Source organism: Prinia subflava, chromosome 3 (genome assembly GCF_021018805.1).
Source record: "Prinia subflava isolate CZ2003 ecotype Zambia chromosome 3, Cam_Psub_1.2, whole genome shotgun sequence".
Classification (NCBI taxonomy): Eukaryota; Metazoa; Chordata; class Aves; order Passeriformes; family Cisticolidae; genus Prinia; species Prinia subflava.
This window is the reverse complement of record NC_086249.1, coordinates 41399978-41423599: the sequence shown is the minus strand read 5'-3', so window position 1 is coordinate 41423599 and position 23622 is coordinate 41399978. Positions and strand designations below refer to the sequence as shown.

Below are 23622 nucleotides of genomic sequence, written 5' to 3'. Positions count from 1 at the left end.
CAGACTTTCCAAATTTGTATTTTAAAGCCTGCGTAGTTAATGGCAGACTCTGTCTTGTTTATGAGAGCATGGACAGCTTGGCAAGAGGTGTAAATCTGTTTGGGAAGTGTTCCCTCAACCTGCTGGGCAGTGGTGCCATGTGAGGGGTTGGCAGCTGCCCCTGCTGAGATCATCCCATCTCCCAGAGTCACACCTGGGTTATGTCAGAAACAGAAATGGCAGTGACAGTGCCACGCCTTTCTCAGGTCTCTCCAGTGACTTGGACCCAGCCATGGAAACAAAATTGGCATGGGCTTGGGTGGCAGGGCAGAGCTGTGCTCAGACAGTGCAGTAAGGACAACAAGGCATTGCGCCAGTCTGGGGCTGCAGCTCTAGTAGGTCACACTTGGCACTTCAAATCACTCATTTGAATGTTTGGCTTGATTTAAAGCCCAGCTGACCACAAGATCCAGTTCACTAAGCTGCTCATTATTTTACTGCAGAAATTGAATGACATTACATTTTGATCAGGGGAAATGATAACCCAGAAAATGGCATGGCAAAGAGGAATTAGATTGTGAATCCATTTCTCTTCCCCTCTTGCTGGCCTTTCCTTATGCTGATGGGAAAAGTGGCAGACCCACTGCCATTTTTCCTGCCCATCCCTTCCTACCCTCTGCAGGTACACCTTGCACTTCCTGCAGGTCAGAGCCCAGGTCTTCCTGGCCATTGTGCAGATCCCTGTGTGTCCCCCTCCACTCACTGCACATTTCTGAACTTACAGGACAAAGCCTGGCCCAGAAAGTCCTCACCAGTACAAGCAATTTCTGTCCCTGCTGGCCCTGCTCACATGAGTACAAATATCATGTGCCTAAAAGACAGTTTAGGAGCTCTTCACTTGCTGCCTGTATTTGTTGAATGCAGGTCTTTTACAAGAAACCACTGGTTTGTCCTGGTATCCAGTAAGAATAAACTGCAGTACGCGTGAAGAATGAAAAGGAGTTGTGTGGTATTTAAGATTCTGCAGCAAAAGCTGCCCCCTGGAGGAACATGTCATTAGGCAAATGAGATAATGAGATGCAACTGCAAAAATACCTCTGCACATTCAACCGTGAGCACAGTTATTGTAGTCACTTTACTAAGTTAACCAAAGAGACTCAAAATTTGAAATACAGACTTTATACAGAAGGAGTTGGGAGTACAGATAAATAAAAGCAACATTCTTCAAGAATTAGTTGTGTTTTATAAACATCAATAAATACTGAAAAAGATGTGAAAATTCAAAAGAAAAAAAGGAAACAATATCAACAACTTTCAATTCTCCCAATATTTATCATTTAGGCAGATTTTTTTTTGTACTTTAGCAATAGGGATTTCATCCAGGAGTCCTTATATAACTAAAAAAGGAAAAGAAAAATAGTCAGCGTATTGCTGACACAAGACCGGGAAAGGGGTCACAATTAGAGCAGAAAAATGACACATCCAGTCAGAAGTGTATTACAATTTGGCAGGAATACTGTGTATGAACACCGTCTATGTGTGAGAAAGAGACAGCATCACTATTACAGGCAAGAAATGATGATCAGGTTTCATTATCAATTGTCCAAAATGAAAATTAGTGTAGCGGGAAATGAAGACTAGAAAAGGAAAGAGGGGAAAAAATAAGGAAACTTTTAAAAATACCTCCTGATAATAGTCTTCTAAGGCAAATGTTACATGCACTACCTCCCCAAGAAGCTAGACAAAGCTCTTCCATTCCCTGTGTGTTTCCTTTCATTTATTTTCATGAAGAAAGGTTTGAGAGAGCAGAGCGCTGGGAAGAAATACTGCAAACCTCTAAATTAGTGAACGAACTTCCAGCATCACTATTGTATTCAGGGTAGGAGGAACTGGAGGAAATTATGTTTTTCAGCCTCTGAAGTGCAATGATCAGTAGCAAAAGGAGAAAAGCTAAGAGACTAAGGAATATAGAAACATAGACATAGACGTTGGATAAACGGCCAGACGATGAATCCACTGAAGTTGAAAGGGATGTGGGGTACAGCTCCAGAAAAGTCCCATTTTCCATGTTCCCCACAAATCCAGACGAAGAGTCAGGTTCTGACATTATTTGGGTTGTGTTTTAAAAATCACAGCAGATCTTGTATTCAAAGGCAGCTTTAGTGGCATAAAAAGGGTTTATTTTAAGCGGACATTTTTCCATCCCAAAGGTGAGATGACAGGTCAGCCAGTGAAAGAATTTATCCTTTACTGCTCAAGCCCAGGACAATTTAAGATTTTATCCTTCAGAACTGCAGGGAAAAAAGAAAAAAGAGATTAATTTACTAGCAGATAACGTGCACCTGATATAATTTAGGTCTTAAGAGTTACATTTCTTAGTTCGAAGATGCAATTCTTAAAGAATTAGCTAGCAATTATCTTTATATCTCAATTTTCCAAAATGCAGGGATTAGGAGAAATCCTACTGAATCCTAATGGATTAAAATTGACTCTTCCCAACCAGGAGTTGTTTAATTGCAGAACAGCAGAATCAAAAATGTACTTTATATGGGACAGAGGTATTGGAATCCAAATTTATCTTGTGATAAAAAACCCCAGTCAAGGAATGAAATCCCCTCTCAAGACCTCAGATCCTCAACCTATATGAGCAAAGCCCCTCAACATCACAGTCCATGATGAATCCATTTGCTACTTACTCCATAGTGTCTTGCCAGAGGTATCCAGAATTAAGAAATCTGCCAGACTTGCTTCCTTACTGTGTATTTATAGAATGTTTTGAATGGTTTCAGATGCTAAAATGCATCTCGCTGTAATTCTGCCATGGAGCTTTCAATGGCAGGCATGTTTCAGTGGAGCCATGCAGCTTCTGACACCTGCAAGCAAAATTCCAAGGAATAGGCAGCCCTGCCAGCCCACCAAGCATGAGAGGACTATCTAAGGTATCTAAGACAACAGGTTACATTCCAGATGTTGTTTTCTTGTTTATTCATTGTGTTTGTTGTTTTATAGTGCAGCTGTTGGTGGTCTTAATCAAGCATCTTAATAGTCTGCAAGATATGCAGGAGTACAAAAATTTGCATCTGCAAATACCAGATAAAAATATTCTTACCATTGTGGTATATAACTCATAGTGATGCAAAAAATATACTAAACTAAAACCATTTTATAACCCTAATAGTATTTAGCCCCACAGGAAACTGTATTTGTTGTACCTCGTGAAATAAGTCACAACAGACTGAACAAAGACAGACCCTTATGAGATTATACTCCTTTTGAACTGTCTTTAATTTAGTGATATAAAATTAATTAATGGAACAATATGTGTTCATTTCATGTTCTGGAAATAGTTAAGTGTGTTATAGCTAATTTATCCTTTTTAAAAGATAGGCTTTGATATAGAAGATGTTTATTCTTAATTACTTGTCATAATGAAAATCAGATCCATTATTAATTGAATTGCTCTATAATAACTTAGGGAATTAATTCACATGCATTCTTTAACATGGCAGAAGTTGAAAGCCTTTAAAATTTCCAGAAATTTGAAATCTACTACATTCTGCTTTTACCACTAGCACTTGACCCTGGTACAAGGAATAACTTTGGCATTTTGGGGAATTTTTTTTGAAGTTAATGGAAAATTTAAAGTATTAAATAGGAGTAATCAGAACCTCAATTAGGCTGAGATGTGAGTGTTTTGCTGAATCAGAGCTTTTATAAGTCTTAAAACATCACCAGACTATTTTTAAATGAGTATTTTGAAGTGAGGTCAGAGACACTGTAAACTCTGATTCCAAACGAAGCCACGAGCAGTTTTATTCAGTGCACCCCAGCTACCACTTCAGCTCAGGTTCCTGCTTCTGCTGGGACAAGAAGGTAAATGTCATGAACTGTTTGTCTCTCTTACCCTGATCCTCCTGAAGAAATAACCTCCAGAGAGTCAGATGGCAGAGAATGAATAAATAATAGTGTGTAATCACTTTCTTGTTAGGTAATTTTTTTTTTGCATTTCTGAAAATTAAATACAACAACATCATAACATTTAGCCCAAACCTCGTCCCAAAAAATGATTGGGAATTTTGCCACTGACTTCAAAGTATAATGGCAAAGCTGGTAAACTGAAATAAACCTGTTGTCTTTCTGAGAGCTGTAAACTGACCACAAAGTTTTCACATTCTGTAGTGGTCCCTGCCTTTCCCTTATTTATTTTTAGAAAGCTGAGTTGGTTTAAGGCAAAGAATGTATTGCAAGTATTGTTCCTGAATGACTGCAGATGGAGAACTCTGTCTGACAGGAGGCAACTTTCCAATTAACCAATCTTGAAAACTTCTGGGGCAGCAGAACTGGCACCTGTCTTCTGGGGGCTCAGATTTTGTGGTGTAGCTGGATCTGGATTACTTTGTCAGAGGCACCTCTGCAATGCCAGGACAGGGCTGTGTGACTTGAGGAGGCTCCCTAAGTCCTTGAGTCCAGCCTCACTGCTGAAAGCCCCAGAAAATACTCTGCATTTCTGACTACGGCTGAGTTTTCCTCCTGCTATTGCTCCCTTTTACACAGCCTTGCTGCTATGATGGACAATCTGCCAAGAAGATTCACACACTTCAGTAAAACAATTTACTGGTCCAAGAAGACACAGACTCTACCACACTCTGCTGCTGGTTTTAGATGTACAAGAGACCAAAACCTTGTTCTGCTACTCTGGTACTACACAAAAGGAAAGGCTCTCCCAAGTACATGGTGTCATTTGTATATCCTGGCTTTTCAACCAGAGCCACTATTTAGGTATATCCTCCCAGCTGTGCATTGTTTCTTCATTCATGTCCTTGGTATAAATACCTTTCACAGGTGAGGACAACCACTCTTATTCCAGGGTAAGCCCAGATGCTGTAGGCAAACTCAGTTGGGAGTTTTTCATATTTCGTGGTAAGTAGGAGATGGGCAAGGTTGCACTCACCAGAAGAAGGGCAAACTGAGCAGGTGAGGGATGAGGCAAGGCATCATTGTGTAGAAGGCCAGCCACGGTACCAGCAGCACCACACCTGGGCAGCCATGCCAAAGCTAGCCACCATTACATACCTGGTGGTGCCTGCCAGAAAATCCAGTTTGTAAGGAAATGCAAATGTGGTCAGGAGCAGAGGCCTCACATCTAGCATGTGCTCTGAGTGCCAAATTATATGTAACATATGTATTTTAATCCTTAGCATTGCTAAGACAGTGGCCATCTCCCAGTTCAGACTAAAGAGAATATTAAATGAGACTGCAACACTCTCCAGGATGGCATGAACAGAGCTTTTTTGTAGTCCCAATGTCATAAATGCTTTACCATCTGTATTGTATTTCTTCGTGGATCTTGATGCAACAACTCTACTTCTCCAGGCTCAGTCAGATATAATTTAACAGCATGTACTCATACCACTGAAACCCTAAAAATTGAAGAACAGGCAGCAAAAAAGTCTGGTAGAGTCAATTTCTTGTGAGTTTATCAGCCACAGAAAAGCACTTCATTTTCTTGGTTCTTCCTGCATTTTTGTGAGCACAAGCTGAGAAATACCTTGGCTGTTTCAGTGTCTTCATAATGTTTAAGCAGAGAGACAAATTGACATAAAAAAATTCAGGTTTTTTTATATTACATAAACTAACGCTTCTGTCACAATCTCCTATGAACTGTTTCTTTACAGGTAGGAGGTATTCTAGAGAGTCCTTATTGTAAACATCTCCTAACAGATGAGATCTTAATTTGCCTTTTGCATAGTTACAACAGAGAGGTCCCTCTTGGTCTGGCCAAACTTTAATATGCTGTAACAGGGCAGGAGGAGCAGGAGGGAGATCGTGCAGGTTCCCAGATGATATGGTAATGCCAGTTCTAAGATAAGACTTACTCATACCTGAAGATGTGTTGCCCCTCCCCAGGTTCTGCTATCATAGTGATTGGTTCCAAAAGCTGGCAGCAAGTTTTTGCTAGATTGATCTATGTATGAAGGCCAGGGAGCTCCTGGTTTAATTCTTGCCTCTTCCCCCTCACTGCCTTTGTTTTCTACATTTATTTCCTTCCTATGTTACCAATATAGGTTATATTTGCCCTTCCGGCAAACATAATATTTAATAATAATACAAATTATTATTAAATAGTAATACAAAATATTTAATGCCAATAAAAATATGTTTGCATGCTCTTACTAAGGACTGAATGAATTTTACCTAGCAGGAACACTTCAGCCTTTAAAAGCAATATGCTCTAGACTGGAAAAATGTAGCAGTTTAACATCATGCAACTAAATAAGACTGTGGCTCTAGACAGAAAAAAGGATGTGAACAACATTTTATTCCATTGAAAATGTAGGTAGAAAAGACAAAAATGACTTCTAGCATGGAGTTTACCAAGAATATGATCCTTAATACTTCTTGCAAACATGCCTTTGGCAATTAAAAGACCACAACAAAGTAGAATGCTTCTTTTTCCCATTACAGATAGACCTTCCAGCAGCAGAGAATACCTTTTCCACTCTGTCTGGGAAACAGGACCAATTGCCAATTGACTCAATGAAATAGAGCACAGAAGGAAAACAAAAACTATTTCCTGCCACAAGCAAAGTTTTCCTTTTAGTTTATGATCTAGTTTCAATTTTTATTTTGATTTAATATGATTTAAATTTATGTCTTTGAAAATCTAAGAAGACAAGTCCCTAGATGGCTTGATTGCAGGTTACAATCAAGTTATATTTTGTTTGGGGGTTTGTGTGGGGCTGGAAAAGGGAAATCCTCTGAGCCATAAGGATAGTTAGATTAATTCAGATAGGCTCCAATGATTCTCTAATTTACATTTCCTATGGATCTGCAGATTATAGAGTCATTTATATCAATGTAACTCAAAGACGTCGCGACCTGGGATCAGACCCAGAACTTGTGAGTTAAATCTGGTCTTTAAAAGTAGAAGAAAAATGAGCAAGGAGAAAGATTAAAATACTCACAAGCAGGAAGAAGATATGGAAACAGAAGCCAAATGTCCAATGCAGAAGGTGTGGCTGATGATCACGCCCAAATCTGAAGGGACTGCATGCTGAGAAAAGCCTCTATATAAAAGCAAATAAAAGTGGAAGAGTTTAGTAATAACTACAATAATAATAAAATAAAGGAAGGACAAGTGCTGAATTTTGACTGCTCTTATTGGCAGAAATTTCAGAAAAAGAAAACCCCAAAGCAACTGGAATCCTGGCTTGTGTTTTATTCTTGCTAACAACATCCTTCTACTGCCCAGTTACAGCACAGCATGTACAGTATCAAAAACCATGATCCTGAACTCTGCTTTACAGACAGGCTTTGATAACACCTTTCTCTTCTTCTGCAGAGAGCTCCAGGACCAAGACAGACATCTATCTGTCCCCTGGCACCTTTTAAAGCACTAGAGCACTTGTATCTGCTCTCCAATTCATTTCACATTATACCCTAAAGACTGCTGCCAGGAATCAGGTTTTTTGGATTACACAATATTATTTATTCATTCTCTTTATTTCCAACTATCTGCAGTTAAAATTTTCACCTACCTGAAATATCCAAGCTGAATATGTTATAAGCACAAGAATAGCTAGAAGAATTTTGTCTGCTACATGCATTCAATACCTAAAATTAGAATATAACCCCTGAATTGTTTTTAATAAAGTAAATTAAATTTCTTGTGTATGAAGAAACAATCCCAGATGATACAGATTAAAGCAAAAGAGGGGCCACTCTCAAACAAATTTTCCCCCTTTGGGAGAGAAAAGAGACTTTCACAATCATTTTGCATCTTAGAGCTCTGCCCCTTCAGCACATTTGGTTTGACTGCTTTAGAGAGGCAGATCTCTGGGGATGGATGTTGATGCATTGTTGTGCTGCTTTCCTCCCTTCAGTCACTGAATCACTTTTGGTTTAAGCCTCTCCAAGTTCAATAAAGAAAATTATCTAGTGCAGCTGCTAAAAGACAGTATTGTTGAAATCCAAATGTATCATAACATTGACTACACTAATGTTCCACCCAAAGGAGTCAGACAACTTCTTGACCATCTCTTTGTGAAGGAGAGGTAGGATGCTGCAGGTGAACCCCAAAGTCAGCTGTCCCAGGGATGGACCCAGCATGTGCTCTGGATGTGAGGGCCTGCACCCTTGTTGTCTTGCCCAGAACTGCTTCTGGGGCTGAGGTAGGTGTGGTACAGGATGAAGAGGGGGTACAGCAGCCCCTGTATGTGTTTTCTCTGGCAAATATGCCTCACATAGCCAAGAGCTCTACCCTACACCCTTAGTTTTGTCTGCTCATAGCAGAAACCCTTTTGCTCCTCTTTATTTCTTTCCTGGGGAAAAGAGGCATAGATCTCTGCAACAGGGCTGTATCTTCAACCAAGGCAAATACAAATAATTTAGCTCTTTTTTCTTGGTAGAATCTTTGTTAGTCCATCTCCCCCCACATACACAGAGCACAGCTTTTGCCCATTTAGCCCTTCATTCAATACAACAGTGCCACAATCTCCAGCCAGGCAAGGGGACCAGAGCCTACCAAATCTTGGCCTGATTAAACACAAAGTGAAAATCACAAGACATCCCCAAGGCTTCCTCAGTGCAGGCATTCATATTCAAATGGCAAGTGTACACAGTAAGGCAGGGAGGGCAAAGCTTTTAATTGTGAATTCTTTGATAAACAGAGAAATACTTGGACCAGAACATCAACAAGCTTATCTTCAGAAGAGCCCCTTGCCATACACAGCTGTATCCCACAGTCCTTCCTCCTCTTGCACCATTCTAATGCGCTCACAGCTATTTTTACCGTTCCAGCTGCAGCAGCAGCCCACAGAAGGATTTGGCCCAAACAGTGTATTCATTCACTGTGCCAGTAAGATATGCAAAGAGTAGGGATCTATCTGTTCCCTGTATCTCTCAGAATGTGGAGAGGGGTAAGGAGTCTTACTGCTGTGCCTCTGAGACCTTACATACAGAAATGAGGCCCTCCTCGTCTAGCCTCCTATGAGACCATCAATCTGAATCTCACCCAAAGGACACAATCACCAAGGAAATCAGTTTCCTTCCTGTGCTGGTTTGTTAAAAATATTTTTTTTTTTTAATTTCCTGTGAAAAAATAAAGGTTGCTGAAAAAACCCCACCCAAAACTCAATAGCCTACTCTTTGCTGACCATAGTGATGGGTTGTATTTGATTTCTTGATGTCCAGCCCGAAACTTATTCCCCTTATTGCCACTCTGAATAACTTGTATTGTAACTCTCAGCCAAATTCAACCCTGGCAGAAATTTCGAACAGATCTGAGTTCCTAAAGTTTAATGACAGTGAGTAATCAGGCAGAGAAGACATGAAAGTTCACACAGCTATTTGGTTGCCCATAACAGCTTTAAATCTTGGTAATTGACTTCTACAGTCAAAAACAGTCACTAAGGTGTCACTGTCCAAGTGACAGGTCCTGGGTGCCCAGCTGGAAAGGAGATCCAGGGCAAGGCTAGCTAGGGAAGAGGAGAAACCAGCAGGTGTCAGGGATCTTAACTTCTGCATTCTGTATGATGACATCTTGTTTGATTTCTTGCAACATCCCATTTGGAAGTTTTGTCTGAACAGAAAATTTAGTGTAGTATGGAATGGCTGCTTAATGAGAAATGAAAATGCCATTAAAAGCCATTTTCCTCAGTGGAACAAGTACATGAAAGTATTTCAACTGCTTCTGCCTTGTTGCCTTCTGGCATGGTTGAGTTGTCCCGCTCCTGCTACCCCTTCTTTCCGAAGGCTGTGTGCAGCATCCCACCAACTGATAAGCCTCTCAGGAGATTCCATCCAGCATACGTGTGTGTGGCATAGCAGTGATGTAACTAATCGCAGAACAAACAAAGCAGTGATGTAACTAATCTCAGAACAAACAAAAGTTAACTAAGCTTTGCTACTTCGTGCCTGACTCTTCACATGGGCTCCCAAAACCCACCTTTTTTATTTGACACAGGCAGAGCAGCGCTGGACTCCACAACTGAGGCCGAGAGCCAGTGCAGTGCAGCCCCCACAGAGGGGGGCTGTGTGCTGTGTTCACCCTTTCTGAAGCCACCACACTTCTCATGGGGCAGTGCATCAGCTCCTGCACAGTTTACTCAGTCCAAAACTTACCAGATAACATACCAAGCTCCAGGGCAAGCAGTCCTTGTTATCAGAGCTTGCTTTTGTTTTGCATTACACTCATGTGTTAAACTATAAACTTGCAGTGCTTAGACCCTCAGGTTCAGCTCCAGGTAGAGGGGAAAAAACTCCTGAAAAATATCATAGACATCCCCTTCATCTACAAGGAATGCAGCTGTAGGACAAAGTGTGCTAAGTCTGGATCTGAATGGATTTAAGGTCTCTCTTGTCTCTCCCAGTGCTGCTGCCCACACTCCTGCCCGATGCCGATGATGTGCTGCACACACGAGTGTACCTGAGAGCTCTCATCTCCCACACTCCACGCAGGCACGTCCACTCCTCTCTCAGGAGAATTCTGGGCAGAGTACAGCAAGGAGCCTGCTGAACAGTAAGTGCCCTTTAACTTTGCTAATCAGTAGGGTTATTTGTCCTTAACTAACAAAGCTGTGACGCAGGAAGTAGAGTCCTGAACAACAAGAAAACACTTTTCTATTGTAAAATCCAGCTGATACACTGATTTCAATACATTTTATAAAAACAACAGGTATATATCACACATTTTATAAATCAGAATTTTTTAAAATCTGTATCACACCCAAAAATGTGAAGCAGATTTCATTTCAACCTTCTTAGGAACCTTGTCACAAGCTAGGACACACTTGGTTCAACAGAAATTTCTGTTAATGCATCATTTTCAGTTTTTTTTTTTTTCTCTCATAAAAAATGCATATACAATATCAACTACATACTGTACACTTAAATGTCAAGGGAGCTTTAGGCACAGATGTGCTATCACATTAACTCTGCTCACTGTAACTCTTCTTCCTGACTTGGGTACCTCAGCATGTTTTACCAAGAAAAGTCAGAAAACACCCTTCACCTTTGATTCTGTTACCCCTCAATGCTGTAACAGAAGACGCCTATCCTCACAGCACTCCTTATTTTACTGACACAAGGCTGCATGCATGCCCTCCTCTGACAAAGAAACCATGGCATATTTGTGTGCCTGATATTCACATGTAGTCCCTGTTTGCAAAACTGCCTGCAGCAACTTGGGCAAAGAGACAACGCGATTGCAAAGGGAGCTGCAGCGAGCCACGCTGTGCTGTGCAAGCATAAGGGGGCAGGGTTGCATCTGAAATGCCAAAAAAGAGCAAGTGAGCATAATGTAGGCTACAGCAGGAGAGTTTCTGCTGGTGCTAGATAGAGAGATCTGTTCAACAACTGCCTCTCAGATGTCCTAGCTTTTAGAGGACACTGCTGTGCTCCAATCCAGAGCAAGAATAATTCCAGTGGCAGGGAAGGTGACAGCACAGGTGAGGGCTTGTCTTAGCATCTGACCAGATGGCTGCTGAAAGCATCAAACCAAAGCAAATGTGCTGGGGCACTTCAAGGAAATTAAAGGAGTGATGGACAAGGTGCCTATATGAAGCTACAAGTAATCACAGGGTGGAGCTCAGAGAAATGCAAAGATGATGGCTTGAGGGAGAAAGATGCTGAGGGCACAGGCTGATCGAAGCGCAGGGTACATCTGGGGAAAACAGGAGACTTGGCACATCAGGTACAGGGCGACTGTCGGGGACACCTGAAAGCAAAGCCTCAGACTGACATGTCCAACGCAGGGGGAAAGAGGGAGCAGCAGAAGGAGTGACACAGAGGGGAGATGCAGATGAAGTGGCAGGATAAGAGGTGGGCTTTGCAGCAGCACCAAGGATCGACTATGTCGTAACAGGATTTCCTCTGCGCAAGCCAGGAAAAGGAGACAACCGCAGTCAGGAAGACACAGGGGGAGGACTGCTTGCAAAAGAGTGCAGGAGGTAGAGGTGAAACTGACTTTTTAGTATTTAGATTCCAAGTTTCAGACCTATCAGAAACATCAGATTTTTCGGCAACTTCTGGATGTACTCTGTTATTGAGATAATTCCTCTTCTGCTTCTGTGTAGATGGGGTGCAAGGAGGAAAGGCTCCATTGCTTCCTGCCTCTGATGGGGAATTCACAGAATACAACTTACAACTTGCACTGCACCAGAAAGATCCAATTATGAACAAAAACACTTGGCAGAGGTGAGCTATCCCAGTTCAGCCTTTTACATCTGAAAAGGTTAACAAAATGCCCACGGCAATAATTTCCTAAGCCAAACGTTCACAAACATACATGGTGATAGTACTAGATTAGACCTGGATGCTGAAATAGCCCAAGTCCCCTTCCCCAGCAGGTCCTGCAGCATGTATCCTGTTGACAGCAAAGCACTCGTACTGGATACAGCCAAGTAGCAGCCTGCAGGCAGGCCAGCCTGTGTGCCAGAGCACAGGAAAGCTGGGGAAGCATGAGGGAGGCAGGGGGGACATGCCTGCCTCTTCCTTTCTGGTGACCTAGTCCGAGGAACAGGTGGGAAAGGAAGGCAGCCAGTGCACAGCTACAACCAGCAACCATCCCTAAGGGGAACAAACCCTTCTAGACATAACAGCAGAGAGAAGGCAGCTGGTGGTTTCAGGTTGCCTTTTGTTTCGGTCTGTTCAGGCACGGGAAAGTTAGAGTGGGTTCAAAATGACGGTAAAACGCAAAATCACAAGGAAACAGACATGACACTCCAGCTGGATCCCTTATCATAATAAAACTGCCAGCGATATATGCATCTTATATAGTCCAGATTTTACATATTTCTCCTATTCATCTTTCTCCCATTCTGCTACAATTAACTAAGAATCAATTTAATAATATCTAGTATGCATGCCTAATTGTCTTTGCTTATATAAATGCTTATCAGCCTGGCAAATTCTCAGCCCTTTACCACTATTTTCACAATTTCCCTCTAACTGTTTAGCATTTCCAACGGTAGGAAGAGTTTGCTTCACTTGATTTCTGTTCCAAACTTTATTACATCTAGCAAGATGATGTTGCAACAGCCTGCAGCTTTTAGGCAGACATAAAGTGCTTGCAAAGGGCACGTTTTTGTGCATCCATCCTGTGTTTTTTTCCCACCCTGTGCTAAGCTCAGCTCTTCTCCCACTACATTGGATAGGCATGTTACAATTTATTTGCAGAGGGAGCAATCCTTTTCCCGTCATCTCTCCGCAAACAATGTGAAAGAGCACACTGGTGGCAGTCTGTGCTTATGCCCGCTGAGCCAAGAATTTGCTTGCACAGTGATGACCCAATGGTCTGTGCTATCACACCCCTGGGCTGCAGCATCTTTCAGCGAAAGAAACCAGCCTGTGCCTCCCTTCTCTCCGCATCCCTCCTTCCAGAGCCCGTGCAGCCCCGTGCTGTCCCCAGGCTCTCCCAGAGCGTTTCCCTTTTTGCCTCCGCCGAAAGCAATTTCTCCAAGCCCGAGAAGCGTTCGTTCAATTCAAGCACTCTGCCAGCCCGCGAAGTGAGTTAGGCTAAATACAGGTTCTTTCAAAAGACGTTTGCGAACGATCAAGCACAGGCCACGAAACACCTACCTCGGTTAAACGCTCGTGAAAATCAAATGCCCTTGGTTACAGCACAGGACAGGCAAGCCGCTGAGGATGCTCCCTCGGCGGGAGCTGCTCCAGGGCGCACAGCAGCTTCCCAAACCCGCCGGTCCGGACAGCGGCAGCGAGCGGCCCCGGCGCTGCGGGAGCGTGCGAGCAACAGCGCCCGGCCGCCGGGCAGCCGTGCCCGCCGAGCCCCGCTGGCACCGGGGGCACGAACAACGCGCCAACAACCCGGTGAGGGGCAGGCGCAGAAAAACACACCCCACACCCGCGGTGTCCACCTCCCTCGAAAAGCAGACGGCTGACGCCGCCGGGATGCTCCGGCTCGGGATGCTCCGGCTCGGGGTGCTCCGGCAGCGCGGCACCTTCCTGCCTGCAGCGGCCCCGCTGGGGCAGCTCCGCTCTTGGCTCGCCGCTCCCCTGCGCCGCCCCCGGCCCGCCCCTCGCCCTCCCCGCGCCCCCGGGCAGGGCTGCGGGGCCGCGCCGGGCGGGCGGGGCTGCCCCAGCGCCCCGGACCGGGCGGGCGGTGCCGGGGCAGGGCCGGGGGCGAGCCCTCTGTGCGAGAGGCCGGAGAGGCGCTGCTTGCAAGGGGGCGTTAGGGATGGAAGTCAGCGGGCATTGTCCAAACCCGCATCAATACCTGGCTGTTACCGTCCCACGGTTGTCACACAGCATACACTCCTGAAACGAGCCGGGCTGGTCGCTTAAAAAAACCCCAATCCCATATTAAATCCGTATCTCACCGGGCAGAGCTGCCCGTGGGAAATGCGGTTCCTTCGGAGCAGAGCGTCTGCAGAGGGGTCAGATCGCGGCACCATAAGGGGAACTGGACCTAGCGAAGGAGTGGGTTAGAAAATAAGTTTCCAGGAAAGTGGAAACTTGCAGATGACTTTTAAAAAAACTGCCAAGTTTTCGGCTGGCTGCTGAGACCCTCAGGGATACTCTGACATCATGTATGCCAGAGTGAATTAATAGTTGTACTAAGATCAACTGAGATAATGCGGTAGTGTAAATGAGATCAAAACCTGGCTTCTCTAGTCCATTTGAACAATGACTTACCTACAGATATCACATGCTCTGGAATGAAATATTGAGAAAGTGTTGGCTGGATCAGATGCATTTCCTCACAAGGACACTGAGGAAAGTAGGGTTCATCTGGCTTCTGGTACACTTGTCTCATCCACTATGGGTTTTTTTGGCCAAATGCCTTTGCTGTGGGTTAGACATCAGTGATGATGACTTTACTGTGGGTTAGACATCAGTGATGAGCACTGTGAAGAGCAGATGGGGAGTTTAATGCACCCTCTGCAGCTCAGTCTTGTGTCTGGCTAATGTCCATGTGCAGTTCTGAAAGGATGTTGGAAAAGGTTGTTCTTCATTTTAAATTGCTCTTAGGGAGCTGTGCAGTCCATAATGTGCTGCGGAGGCACTTCTGTGAGATGTGCTTTCTCTGATACAGTCCACACAGTTTCAGTATAAGAGTAACTTGGAATGTCATGAAACAGTCAGTCTTGGAGGAGCAAGACATATGAATAAGTAAAAAGACAAAGCTTAAAGGAAAAATCATTCCAGAGAATGAGCCATATTTCTCCTTGATAATAACCAGTGAGTGCAGTGATATACAAGAGATGGGTTTGACTTCCAAGAGGCAAAAATGCTCTACATTTCACCTATGAGAAAGGAAATCAGTGTTTTTGTAGGTTTGGGGTGGGTTTTTTTTGTTTAGGTTTGGCTTTTCAGAGTGGAAAGTCACATGCATGGCATATGAACAAAAAAAGAATAGAGTATCAGTTAGTGCTGTGATATTCCTAACCTGGAAGCAGACCACTGGCTCTCTTCGACTTGCAGCCATTGCAGAAAAGGGCACATTTAACAGTGAACTTGCTGATTACATTAACTTCTGTGGAAATAGCACACCAAACCTGTTGAAACTGTGGGGAAAGAAATGTTGTAGACGTCTACTACAGTACTGGCAATGGTTAGATTAGAGGTGAATAATCCTGCTGGAATCATTTAAAAAGATACTGAGAATTTGCTATATCCTTTCTTATTTGTATACTGAGACTAGAGGTAGAGAGCTTTCTGGTACAAGCCCTGTGTCTGGGATGTCACTGGATATAAACAGAGACAGATGGTGCATTGACGTTCTCAACAATGATTTTGCATATAGATAAGTTCCTAGGTACAAAATTCTAAGGAGATAAGAGAACCCAAAGGAGTAAAGCAAAATATTCGAATCTTGAAAAAAGGGAAGAAATCGATGGACAGGTTTCTATTATAGATCAATTATTCCAGCAGTGGAATTGCAGCCTGGGACAGACAGCAAGAATATTCCCAAGGTCAAGCAGGGAAAAGAACAGAGGGAAAGACAACTGCAACAGAGCTGAAGTGGCTGCTAAGCCAGGCATGTTGTTGCTAGGACTGGCCAGAAAAAAACCCCCGTGCTTTCTAAAGGAAACAAACTATGATCACTTGGACTTGTATTACTTTTGTGGATTTTTGCTCAAAGCCTAATCCACTGAAGAATGAGGAAATTCTTAAATGCTTCCTACTGATGAATGTGCTTATCCCACAGCACCAGACATAGTCACTAGTAATCCTTGGCTCTGGAAGAAACTGAGAAATCATATCCACATCTATCCACTGTGTCTCACAATTTCAACATATGCAATGTAGGCTAGGTCATATCATCCTAGCTTATTCAGGTACAAAAAATACAAGTACTTGGGCAACAAGTGAGAATTATTTTTTGCAGCTGTGCTCTGATTTTTCATTCTTTTCCTGGGTAAAGCACCTCTCAAGGGGAGGTGAACAGCACTGCTAGAGGTTATGATTTCTTCAGCAAAGGAGAGAGAACAGGGCAAAAAGAGGAACGGGGCAGAAAGGCTTTTGTGCTTTTTGGAGGTCACTGCTGTTTCTGTAAGGTTTTTTAGCCTGGGCTACATCACTGATGTCCTCTCTTCTACCTCAGTGTTTGTGGGTTGTTTTCTGTGAGCTGCTCAGTGACACTGGGCAAAGCTGCACCAGGGGGGTTGTCAGCAAGATCAGGCCTCGCTCACCAGTGCTGGTGGCTGCGTCAGGACCTCATGCAGAGGCCGTGGCAGCAGGAAGCACTGCGGCTCCAAAGTAATTAAGTTGCTCTTTTATTGCTCTTCCTCCTTCAGTGCTCTCTATGCAAACAACACAGTGTGAGTTGGCCCTTCCTCAGGACAGTGTCTTTCATGCAAAATGTGTTTCAAAATGTTTTGCAATCATAAAATATACCAAGAGTATTAAACAGAGAAATGGGAAGACAGATATTTTCAGAGACGGTTTGAAAGAAAGATGACAGTAAAGCAGAGAAAAATGGATGGAGTCTTGAGATGGTGAGAAAAAAAGAGGTAACAAATAGAGGCACTTTTTTCTTTTTTTTTTTTTTTTTTTCTTTTTAATGCAGTTGCAGTCAGATAAGTACTGACGTCTCCTTGGAGTCAGAGCAACAGGTTGAGGGTCTGGATGGGTCTGGTTGCCTCTGAGGTTCTGGAAAGAGCACATCAAGGAGATGTAGCTTGACTGATTCTTAGTGTGCTTGGGCCTCCAGAGCTCAGTGTAGTTCCTGCTGGAACCAGGCTGTCCATGAGACAGCATGGCTGCAGTGGATAGCTTTTTATAGCTTTTCTTAGAATACAGAAAGATATGGAAAATTACATGTTGTTGTTCTTATTACTACTGATTTGATGGTTCTTCGATATAATTTCCTGCTCAGAGTCATTAGATGGTGGAATAAGCAAATAGTGACTGTAAAAACTTCCAGAGGGAGCTTTCTCATCCAAGTTTGAGTACAGGAGTTAGCTGTACATGACCTTCTCTGGTGGCCATTTCTCTTTCTTGTTTTGACTATCTAAGGAACTTAGGAACTTCCTCAGAAAGGTCTGCTTCATTGCACTTCCAAGATATAGGAACATAGCAGTTAAATGAACTAAATCCCACCCAAGAAAATCAGATCCTCATCTGTTCAGCTGAGCTCTCCACTTTAAACATTTACATACAGAGACTGCAGTTCTACTGAGACCCAGGTTAAAAATAAAACCTTCTGCTATTTGGACAACCAGTGAATACTGTCTCTCCCCTCATTCTTCACCAAGCTCCCAGGAGAAGGCAGGGAACAGTGATGCCTTCCTGAACCTCACCATGTCCTGTTAGTGCTTGGATTTGTACTCAGCTTGTAGCACTGCCTTCAGCACCCATTTTGTCTTGTACTTTTTTGTGAACACGGTGGCTGAAAGTTAATGAGTTTTTTCAGGGTAACATTTTCCAAAACTAAGAAGGCTGTGGCACTATAATTTGCATAAACAGTACTATTTAATAATGGCCAACACAGAAAATAGGAAACATCTTTGAAGACTCATTGAGACAATATTTAACTTCTAATTCCTTCATCACATAAAAGCTACTTGTTAATGCAAGGACCAGCTAAATGAATTTTAAAGCTCAATTAACTTCATCGTTAGATGTTTTTAAAATACTGTTAGACCACTATTAGACATAGAATTCTCCAGATACGTCTGGTCTTTTTAATTACCTGGAGTCATTATAAGGAGCAGTCACTGAAGTTCATTCATTCTCTCCATGCTTCCAACTAATCCACTTACAAACTTTGCCATTGAACAACCTCGGGAGAGGCTATCTTTAATGAGACCCCTATGGAATAATGGGCTATTCATTTCCCTAAATGTCACTTGTATCATATTAATAGATTCACATTCTAGTAAGAGGACAAGTGCCTCATACACTGCTTATCCATGATATAAAATCTTGGCATGGATCAGCTCTGTTAGTTGTCAGCATTTTTCATAGAATCTTTTTAATTTTTATAAGTTGGCTCTTTGTTTAGGACATATCTGCGGTGAGGTACATTAGGTACATGGATAATGCCCAAGGTCAAATGGTGGTGTCTTTTTATGTCCAGGGACTGCTGCTTCTTCTCGGAATCAGGGTTCATTAACAGCCAACAGCAAATCCTGTACAGAGCCAGATTAGTAAGTTGCACTTGATTTTTAAAAGCAATGAATTTCATCCATAGCTTACGATGAATAAATAGTTCTGCAAGTGCTGCAACTGCAGAAGTTTGTTTTCTTGAGATTTGTGTCTTGTGGCTAATTACTTCTTGTCCTCACAAAGACACAAGCTCCACTTGTAGTTTTGCTAGGTAGAGCAGTTATAAGGTGGCATGTGTATATGTGTCGTTTTTCTGATGGTCTGTCTCTCTGTGAGAAAGACCAAGATGTTTCTTGCCCTAAGTTCATAAGGTCTAATTACTCTATGTCAATGAAATTGATTCTGGTTTACTTAAGTATTGGTAACATCTGATTAAACCTATTAAACCGGGGCATCTTGCCTGCAGATACCATCCATGACATTTTAGATGTCATGGGGTACCTGAGACATTGTGGAGTGCTGGTAGACATGAACAGAGCATACAGGAAGCATTCAGATTTCTTATTTGGTAACTAGGATGCAGGCAGGATGCCTAAAGGCATCTGAAATGGTGCTGAGCCACTGAGCCCCAGTTCTCCACTATCTCTATTGGAATCTTGGGCACTCATCTTCAAGTATACATATACAATTAAGTATTTTAAGGAAAATCCAACCAGCCAACTCCCACCCTTTTTGTTTTTTGAATATATATATACACATTATTTTATTACTTTTGTTGGGGAGGGCAGTGACTGCCATCTGGAAAGGGTTTTCTCTTCACATAGACCTCAGTATGGAGCCAGAAGAGTTTTAAGTGCCAAGTCAGGATTTCCAAATTCTAGTGTTGTTCTGTACCTTTGCCTTCAGCACAATCCACGAGCTCTCCCAAAAGCCCGTCACTGCATCAGTCAGTACAACCACTGTTTTCACTGATATGTCATTTGAGGTGTAATTTTGTATTTAGTCTGTTCACAAGCACTCTCTTGGCTGCTATTGCACCTGTATCAGATGATCAACCCACTTACAAATATTGGATATATCCAAGGCAGAACTGCCCTGGTATGCTTACCTGTGACATCTTAATGTTCATGTCATTTTCAGAAGATAGTTATGTAGCTGTCAGTTAATCAAACCATTACAAATCTGATGCCCATGTACTCAACAATCCTCTAATACCATTCTGTCAGAGCAGAAGTGCTTTAAAGGGGGTGCAAATGTGATCTGAGATGATTCTAAAGACCCATTACACTGCCGGAGTGCTCCAAAGTGGCCTAAGTATAATTGAAAATCGGGACCTCCATCACAAAGATAAATGACCCCGCCAAAAGAACAATCTCATCTCCACAAAATAGCAGAAGCAAAAACGGTAGAGACAAATCTCTTCAGGGGCCTCCTGTTTGAAGCCTACAGAGCCAGCTGCAGAGCCCACAGCAAGAAGGGCAAACAAACCCGAAGCGTGAGACAGATCTCACGTGGGCCTGCCTTTTACCCAGGGGATGAAGCACAGCTACTGCAGCTCATCTATTTATGTCGGATGAAATATTCCCAAATGAGTCCTCTCTCTCTTTAGAAGGCACTTTTTTTTTTTTTTTTAATACAGTAATAAATTATGAGCTGAGGGGGGAAAAAACAGCGTAAGGAAATGAAGTTCATTATAATTCTGAGAAATGGGAGGTTTTTGATAATTTTAACGTCTCAAAGGTCAGTGGCTGCATCTTCTTTTTGTCCCTGAGGTAACATTGCTTTTTTCTGTAGTGTCTCTTTTTCATCAAAGTCAGAGAAAATCTATGAACTGTGTGATAACCTTAGGTAACTTTTAAGAGTGGTGGCGTAAAGTGGTATGCTGTGACATCAGCACTGAGATGGAATAATTTTGATAAGGTATCAGCTCCTGAGTGCATCTGCACATACCAACCCAACATATACTCTGAGAAGATCAGCTTTTCATCCCAACCCTATAATAAAATGCATGTTCTGTCACCAACCAAGAGTGAAGAAATAGCAGCTGTTCCTGCATCTTTCTGTGATCTATTCACAGTTGAAGTGCTAGTGAAAAAAGAAGTGGATTCCCTGCTGATTTAGAGTCTTATAATTTCAAAGGCAAATAATCACAGGTTATCTGTGGACAGAAATGCCAAATATACACAAAAGGGTCTTCAGGGTTTTTTTTTCTCAAAACTCAGCCATGTCAATGGTAAGTGCAATTTTCATAAGCTCTTCATTTGAGACAGTGTTTCAATAAGTTGGATCTGATTCTGAAGAGCACTACTCTTTTGGCACTGACATCGGATCCTTTGCCTTTGGAATCTCTTGACTGCAGTCAAGGATGATAAAACATAACACTGATAGACAGAGAGGCAAATAAATCTTCTCTGGATGTGCTTATCTCCGTGTTGAAAGTGGAGCTTTGCAGTTTTCTATGCTCTTACCCCAAAGGAAGCATATGGTATATCCTATGTTATGCAGCTGTGCTTTGGGCTGCTTATAAACTACTATTCTTTTATTCCTGCCTCCTTATGTTTTCTCTTTTATAATTTCTCCTCAAGTTTAAAACAGAAAACTCAGGACTGGAGTTATTACACTTTCTTACCCAGTTTCACATGTACCTATCAAAATGCACTTCTTTTTTGCTATTCCTTTTGACTGTGTTTCAGATCAGAGGAAACCTAACAGATAAGACCTTCCCGTGCTACACCTTTGAGGCTCGGAAGCTCAAAGCTCTGCTGAAGTGTAAACCAGAGCAGTAAGGGAAGATGCCTGACCAGGCATTTGGAGGGATGGGTTTGGTTGTGAAAGGCAGATCAACAAGGTCATGTTAGATTTTTTGATTGTGGTCTCCAGCTACGGCTCATATCTACTACAAACAAGACTCTTACGGGGATCAGCCAACACAGAGAGAGTAATGCAACACTTATTGCAGGTTGTGTCATGAGTATAATGTCCTGTATTTTGTCAGTCTGATTAATTCTAATATTAATTTTTTCCTTTTCCTGATTTTCAGTTTTTGCCAGCTTGAAAAACCTTACTTTTCTTTTCAAAAAACACTCCAGGTGTATGGAGGGCCAGCTCTGTAGTGGGAGAGGCAGGCAGCCTGTGAAGAACAGGACCTGACTTGGTGTGTCTGATGAGCCTTTTGCATGGCATTTCCCAGTGTCCTTTTTTCTGTGGTAGGGTATGTGAGAGCTCTTTCAATGCAAGATGCTATAAAAAGATTTTATTTCCTAGTTATTTGTTATTACCCAATGAAATGGGGCAAGGCTAAACACATCACTGTTGCAAAGGCTCAAGGGATGACTGAGAAAGATGGTTTAACAGTTTCAGGATGGTGGGCTAATAGCTGCATGCTGGGGATTATTCACTTCTCATATAATTTTATGCATGTGCAGCTCCATGGGCATTAGTTATTCACATGAGTGGCAGAAGAAGGCCCTATAAGGAGAAGTGTGCCACTAACTGATTGATTTATTCCCATTGCTCAGTGTGGAAGACAACTTTCTTCAGCCAGGTTTCTAATACTGAAATCCATGAAAGTGTTCTGTTTGGCAGCGATTTTTGATTGTTAGCAGAAGAGCTATGGAAAATGAATTTTTGATTTGGTTTATTTATGATCTCTGTTCCAAGTTGTCCTTCATAATTAATTGAAAGAGATCAGCTGGTGCCAGTTTTTCACCCTCTGCCATTACAACAAATTCATCACTGCTTAAATCTGATTTTTCATGAAATGATATGAAACATTTCACCAGCTTTTTCTGATATGACCCGTTGTTGCTTTCTCATAATTTACACATAAATAAGGTGTATGCATTTTAGTAAGTTGCTGTGTTTCTTGTTCTGTAACCCTGATTGTCAGAAAAAGGTAAACTTGTCCCTGGTTATGGTCACATGAGCTGTGAAGTGCTTGACATTAGGAAGCACAAAAACACCAAAGAGTGCTATTTAGTCAATCTTTTAAGTTTTGGACAAGCTGTAATGTTATGGCTGCAAAGTCCTCAGCAAATAACATCATAAATGAATGAAGGATTTGATTTAATATTTCTGTTGCCTTTAAACTGAAGTAATTGTTTTCAATATGTACAAAACAGTTAACGGTAATAAAGAAGTTATTACTATGCAGCAGTAATAAATTCCCAGAAAATAAGTAGAATATAAGAGTTTGATTATTACCTTTTTTCCACTTAATAAATAGAAAAGTATCAGAATTAGTTTAAAAAATTCACCAGTTTTCAATATGAGGCATATTTTTAAGCTTTTCTCCCAGGGTAATTTATTTCCATTAAGGCCCAGGTCAGTAATGACCAAAGTCTTCAGTTTTACCCATTTCTAGTTATTTTCTAGTCTCTCTGAAAGAAGACGAATTGTTTCAAACCATCACCCATGCCAAACTGAATGGGTTAGCACAGCTCTTTTCATGTCAAATCACCTCACAAAGGGAACAGTACTGAATGTGTATTATAGCTCTGAACTGTACCAGTGTACTTTCAGCAGGCTTTAGCTATAACCCCATGGAGACTTGGAGCCTATGGTCTTGTTTTATTGATTTGAGATGTTCTTTGTACAATTACCAGAGACGCAAAAGTCAAAGTTATCAGTTGAATTAAAACAAAGGTGTCACACTTTTCCCCAAAATAAATTGTTATCAAACTATTGTTCGTGTTTTCTATCTTGCAAGTTGTGACATTTTACCTCCTGGCTCCCTATTCATTGAGGTGTAAAATTGTAAGCTGACAGAGGATATTTTTTTCTTTAATGATGTGCTCACTAATTCTGTATGCTGATATATTTCTGAAATCACCTTTGTCCTTGGTGAAGGGACAGAGGTCTAAAACCAGGACAGGCAATATAAGGTCCAGGTACAAAATACTAGTTGTCCTAGTGAAAGACACAATTCAAATTATTTCTATCACTGCCTTATGGAAGAGTCTTATTTTTCTCTATTTCTTACCTTTCTATGGGCTGCAGAGATACAGGTGGACGTGTAGTGACTGCAGCAGAGAGAGCCTGCACATTGCCAGAGGTCTCAAAAGGCTTTAAAACTTCTTCCATTCTCAGAATTATTTTTTTTTTAGCACACTATATCCCATGGTAGGATTAAAA

The 23622-nt window shown here is 42.0% G+C and overlaps 1 protein-coding gene across 1 annotated transcript; it reads right to left on the bottom strand.

Moving 5' to 3' along the window:
- Positions 1-999: 999 nt before the first annotated feature.
- Positions 1000-13697, bottom strand: SERTM1 (serine rich and transmembrane domain containing 1). Its single transcript, XM_063393524.1, has 3 exons — positions 13558-13697; positions 6945-7046; positions 1000-2270 (listed from the first exon to the last, which is right to left on the bottom strand). Exon 3 carries the CDS (start codon positions 2084-2086, stop codon positions 1763-1765), a length of 324 nt encoding a protein of 107 aa, XP_063249594.1. The 5' UTR covers positions 2087-2270; positions 6945-7046; positions 13558-13697; the 3' UTR covers positions 1000-1762.
- Positions 13698-23622: the final 9925 nt, after the last annotated feature.